This window comes from Humulus lupulus, chromosome 7, assembly GCF_963169125.1.
Source record: "Humulus lupulus chromosome 7, drHumLupu1.1, whole genome shotgun sequence".
Taxonomy (NCBI): Eukaryota; Viridiplantae; Streptophyta; class Magnoliopsida; order Rosales; family Cannabaceae; genus Humulus; species Humulus lupulus.
This window is the reverse complement of record NC_084799.1, coordinates 99,019,934-99,026,241: the sequence shown is the minus strand read 5'-3', so window position 1 is coordinate 99,026,241 and position 6,308 is coordinate 99,019,934. Positions and strand designations below refer to the sequence as shown.

Here is a 6,308-nt window from a genome sequence, read left to right as displayed (position 1 = left end):
CTCGACTCGTATCTGTTCTGCTAATGACACTTGTTATCAGACATCGTCTGCTCATTATTTGCCCTTTTTCCTCCGTTCTTATTATTACCTTTGCCCTTATTGATGTTGGGTTTGATAGACCCACTAGCGGCTTTGGTCAACTCTTCCTTCTTACCCTGGTCGGCCTTTGGAGACTTTGCTTCATTGGTGATAGCCTCCTCCAATTTGATGTACTTGTCTGCTCAATCTAAAAATTCTTGAGTACTGTTGACTCCATTTTTCCATAGGCTGCTCCAAAGGGGAGATTGGTGTTGCACTCCAACTGTGATGGCCATCATCTTTCCTTCATCCATAATAATCTTGGCCCGAGCAGCGGCTCACATAAACCTCTGGATGTACTCGTGGAGAAGTTCTCCTTCCTTTTGTCTAATGTCGACCAGCTGATTGATCTCTGTCAGATGTATCCGACCAGCATAAAACTGTTCGTAGAATTCTTTTACGAACATCTCCCATGAAATTATGCTGGCCGATGGAAACTTGAAGTACCATTCCTGGGCAGCATTAGATAAAGTGGCAGGAATGATCCTACATCAAGCGTCTTCGGACACCTTCTGGGTGTTCATTTGTATCTCAAACTTATTCACGTGAGATACCATGTCTTCTCTTCTAGTAAATTTGGTCAGTATTGGCATTTTGAAATTTCTTGGGCTTTCTACCACAACAATTATGTTGATGAATGGGGTGCCCTTTCTTCGGTCATACTCAATATGAGACATTTTATTCCCGACTAACTGTTGCACAACCTGATTCAGGGCATCTATTTGAGTCTGAATGGTGTTTGGTATAGCAGGGGTAGGAGCGGCCGCTACAGGTGGGACGTGCTCATCGTGCATTTCCTTTCGGCCATTAAATACGTCCCTTAGGTCCTCATCCCTTTGCCTCTGCTCACTTGCAGCTAGTCGATCAAAGAAGTTGGGTTGTCTGGGCTGCCCTTCAATATCCTGGATTTTCGGTTTGTTGTCCATTGGAGGAGGGTTCTGCTGCCTATTCCTTTCCTCCTGTTCCCGACCACTGTTTCTCCTATTATAATCGGACTCCCCTTCATTGTAATTATGGTTGTCTCTGAACTATGACCAATGAGTATGCGACCTGCTGTACGCAGTGTCTTCATCTCTTCTCCCTAGTCTTTCTCGATAAACATGAGGAGGCCTGCATTGGTCGTTGGGTCCTTAGACATTGCTCTGTCGTAGGGGGTCTCGAACCGCAGAGCCTAAGTCTGTCTGCCTCCTGCTTCTTGAGGGGCGCTGTCCCCTGCAAGGAAGGTTTTGTTCGTCTGTTGCCTGACATCTAGGGCTTCTGGGACACTACTCGTCCCTATTCTATCTGTGCTGTTGCATATTACCTCAACCAACACAAGAGGGTTGTTGCTGTTTGTTATTTCTACCAGAATTCTGAGGCTGCCTTTCCTACTGAGCGGGTTGATGTTGTTCTGCCTGCTGTGGACTCCTTGGGTCTTGTGGATTTGGAGGACATTGGGGTGATCTGATCGCAGATTTTGAGGAGGATGAGAATTCGGCGATAGATCTAGCTCAGAGGTTGGTGTAGGTGGCTGTCCCCGAGCCAACTGAATGACTGCCTCTAAAGTCGCAGTCGCGTCTCTTTGCCGACGATCCATGCTCTCCTGTCTTTCATTCGATTCTCGATGTTGTCAGTCTTTCTCCATCTGTTGCATTACCATAGTTTCAGCCATGTTCTCTTTGTTAGATTTTAGGGTAGCTAACTCATCTTACAACACTCCTAGAGCTGTTCGCAAGGTTCCAACGTCCATCTCCCCCTCTTCCAATTCCACTTGTGGCTCGTCCTCCGCTACATCTGGTGGAGGAGGTGGATTTGGCACATTTTCCGATGTCTGTCTAGCTTTAGCCGCTGTCCTAGAGGTCTTAGCCATTGTTTTCTTAGAATTATTGACTTCAGTTCTCAATGAGAGCACCAAAATGTTGTCTCTTGATTTAGTCAACAACACAGAGTCACGAAAAAATGATAAGAATTATAGAGCTGAATTCAAGAATGTAAACGACACAAGGAAGTTATAGTGGTTCGGCACCAGAGATTGGTAATAACCTACACCCAGTTAGTGATTTTTTTTGACGTAAAACCCCAAAAACCTGCGATCAACGAACAAGGGCTCATTAAGTTTCACAAGTCTAGAAGATAGCTACAAGTTTTGTGTAAACACTCACTATTTCTCTCTGAAAAATATTGCTCGTGAATTAAATGAATCCTATGAGTCCTATTTATAGGCTCATGGATGTACATATGGGCCTATGGGCCGTCCTTAACTAGTGTTACAAACATAATGTTGACCCTTGATTTGGCCAATGACACGGAGTCAAATGTATGACCAAAGATAAAACGACAATTAAGAATTTAATCAAATGGAAAAGAAGAAAACACCTAGGATTTATAGTGGTTCGGCCCCAAAGAATGGTAATGACCTACGTCCACTTAGTGCTATTATTGATATTGAACCTCAAAGCCGTGATCAAAGAACTAGGGTTCTTGAGTTTCACAAACCTTGGAAGAAATACAATGAAACGATGGATAATCGCACTATATCTCTCTTTCTCTCTCTATCTTCGCAAAGAAATTTAGGGATTAAAAGTCCTTTCCTTGAGCTATTTCATTTATATTTATAGGCTCAAGGAGGGTTACACGGGCTAACGGGCCATATCTTTCCTTAATAACCGCCTATCAAGGTAATAATGAGGAAATATTCAATGCAATTATTATAAGATTACAACTTTAGAAGTAAATAAAACAAATATACGACCAGACTAGTCGTATCTAACAATTAAGCTTGACGAAGTGATGTGCTTTTGGTTGATAGTCGAACAACACTTTTGCCATGTGTCAACTACGTGGGAGAAATCACTGCCATGTCATCAGCAGCCGTTTTATGGGTAAACGTTTCCCCCTAAGTTTATTTATTGCGACCAACAATAAGTAAACTTAGGAAACTTACCCTTCGAATACCCCACGAAATCTGTCAGAGCCACCCGTGCTTTCTTGAAAAAAATGATCAATCATGTCCAATCAAGTCTTTTTGGTTTCCCAATAACTTGTCTAACGGCCATTACACTTCCCCATGCTTTGAAAAAGGTAATTCATGATTACTTCTTATACCGTTTCACAGTCACTATAAGTAATACCCCAAATCCACATTTTTACTTTTTACTTTTCATTTTCCATCTCCTCTCCAGGAACTTCGAAGAACTTCCGTCTTCAGAGCCCAGAAATTCCCATGAACTCACATCCGGATGCTTGAAAGCTTTCATGTTCAGACTTCGTGTTCTGACTCCATTCTTCATCTAAGTAAGTTTCACGAACTCCTTAGATGTTTGAGTTGCCATGGAAAACTGTTTCATACTTATTTTTATCTTTGAACCATTGCATGTTCTAGGCTGAAACTGTTATGGGGATTGTGTTTATATCAATAGATGTTTGATAGGGTAGTGAAGTAACGTTTCGTAGGAGTGAGGAGCCAGTTTGGTAGTCGAGATTGTAGATTTAGGGCGTAAAATCGAAGTAAAAATTCGATTTTTAGGCTAGTTGAAAAACTGGTCTTTTCCCGCCCCTTCAGAGTCGAAAAAGCTTTTTTCCCGAAAAACTTTTTACTTTCGCTTTTCAATCTGTTTTTCAAATTTCTCGTATATTACTTGGTGTTTTTGCTAGAATGTTGCTGGTCATATAAAAGCTTAACTTTTATACGCGAGCAACGTTATTCTAACTTTCAACACATATTTTTAGGCTTTACGTTCTCACCTCCCCTTTTCTCAGTTTGCAGCTTTTCATGCAAGATCCGTGGGGAGGTGAAAGGCCTATTGACAATGACTTGCTTTCCCAATTACTTGAAGACAAAGAGCAACCATCGCTGTTGGTACTAGAAATTCCTTTTTCTCGAACCTCACCCAATAAACCCCAGTCAAACCTTCCAGCCATGGGTAGAGTAAAATCCACTGCATAGAAAAAGAAACCTTCCAACCCTTCAAATTAGCCTGCTCCTCAGGCTGGAATTCCCTCGACTAGTGGTTGGGAAAGAAATATCCCTGACCCCAACATTCAAACTCGTGCTCAGCTTCGAAACGCCGTTTAACCAGATGTTGAATGGTATGTCGCCCTTCCTAGCCGGGTAACGATTAGGATGATAGCTAATTACATTAAAAAATACGGACTTCCTGGGATGACCCTAGTCCAACCCACTCAAGACCAACAGGCGAACTTGCCTGGAGGCGCTTTCAGCGCCTAGTCGAGGTACCACATCGAGGCAGGAGCAATTCTGCCTCTTCATCATTTTTCCAGGGGGTGGCCAATTACTTTGGGGTCGCCCCTTTTCAAATAACTCCCAACGGATATAGAATGATCTCTACACTATATATCCTCTATAGCCATAAAAAAGGTCTGTCCCCACGCCACATGAGGTCAACTACTTGTTCGACCTTAAATCCAACCCCAACCAGGAAAACATGGGGTTTTTCCACTTCTATCACCAACAAACAGGCCGCACTTTCCTGACTGACACCACTTTTATCTCGAACGTGGGGAGGTACCATCTGGAGTACTTCCTGACCACTGACATGGTTGCGAACAACTTAGCCTTCACACAGGGAGGTAAAGTCTTTGTACCACTGGTCGTTTATCTTTCTTCAATTTTTTGCTGCATTTCCCTTAGAAATTTAGTGTGTTTCAGGCCCATGGTTGCGACCAGACCCTACTCCAGAAATGGAGATCTGATTAGCCCTCTTGGCTAGCATGATCGACATAGAGAAAATTCTTTGTACCACTGGTCGTTTATCTTTCTTCAATTTTTTGCTGCATTTCCCTTAGAAATTTAGTACGTTTCAGGCCCATGGTTGCGACCAGACCTTACTCCAGAAATGGAGATCCGATTAGCCCTCTTGGCCAGCATGATAGACATAGAGAAAAGTGTCAATTAGCTAGTCACAGAGGCCAATCTGAGACTTGTCGGCCTTTTGGCCCCTCACCAGGATGTGAGGAAGTCAACAGCGGGAAGTGCCATTGGTGGAGAGGTTCCCGAGCAGCACCCAGACATGTCATAACCCCCTCTAAGGAGGGCAACTGGAGTGACAATTAGGGATCCCTCCAGCACCCCGCGGGCTGCTGCTCCCCCTGCCCCAACAGGAAAAGGAAAAAAGAAAGCCACCGAACCTCTCAAGCCCCTCGACGAATCTGTGGATGAGAACGACACCGATCTCTTGCTTTTAGATAGTTTGCCAATTCCCTGTCACTTATTTGACGGGGACGACAATTTTAAGTATGCTCCCAATTTAGATTCAGACTTCTTCATGCCAGAGAGTGAGTTTAATACTAGTAGAGTATATAATGTAGCGACCAGTAATGATAGCTCGGGTATTTCACTTACAATTTTCTTTGTTACTTTTCCTGACATAACATACTCAATCGTTTATACTATCTCACTGTTTGTGTATTTGATTTTCTTACAAACATGGAATCCGAAAATGTGTTCGACATATACAGTGCCCCCGAGGCTCCTGAAGCTCCCATGAGCAAGAAGAAAACGAGTAAGCGGCATCCTGGGGAAAGCAGTAAAGAGCCTCCGACTAAGAAAACCCGTACTGCAGACCCTCCGGCAGACGGACCGTCAACAAATGTAAGACCACCTCCTTCTCCTCTCGAGCAGCAAACTCCTCCTGCTCCTGTCGAGTTGACACCTTCTCCACCGGCCCCAACCGACCCGATTCAGCAGGCTGCTCTTGCTTCCACAGGGGGCGACATATCGAGTCGTGCCTTAAGATCGGTCAAAGACAGGTTGGTCAAAATTTTGAAGCACGGACGTTGCAGAGAGGCGATGGCTCTGATGGAGATGATGGACGTCGACTAGATCTTAACCCTCGCATTAAATGAGTTTGCCACTGTGAAGTTATCTTTTTCTGTGGAGACAACCCTTTTATACTCTACAGTTAGTTTAACTTTCGCTCTGATCGCAGGCAATGCTGACCCTTACTGCTGGCCGGCTCCGCTCGGGTGCTATCACTGAGTAGTCCAGGGCTTCAGAGCAATGGCACATTGAAGAACTCAAAGCTGCCGAAGCGAAATACGCTGAACAGCTTGAGGCAGTGCTTGAGGAGAAGAACAAACTATCTGAGGAGTTAAGGGAAAGCAGGCTGCTTTGGATAAGGCCATCGAGCAAAGAGACAAGTTCAAGGAGTCTAACCGCATCAACTACCACGAGGCTAAAAATCTCCAGGAGGACTTCACCACGAGCAGACAAGAGACTACAACATTGGAGG

At 44.1% G+C, this 6,308-nt stretch overlaps 1 protein-coding gene across 1 annotated transcript; it reads left to right on the top strand.

Annotated features, from left to right (window-relative positions):
- The first annotated feature begins 5,503 nt into the window (after positions 1-5,503).
- Positions 5,504-5,899, top strand: LOC133792013 (lysine-rich arabinogalactan protein 18-like). The gene has a single exon (XM_062229922.1). It carries the CDS (start codon positions 5,504-5,506, stop codon positions 5,897-5,899), a length of 396 nt encoding a protein of 131 aa, XP_062085906.1.
- The last annotated feature ends 409 nt before the right edge of the window (positions 5,900-6,308 follow it).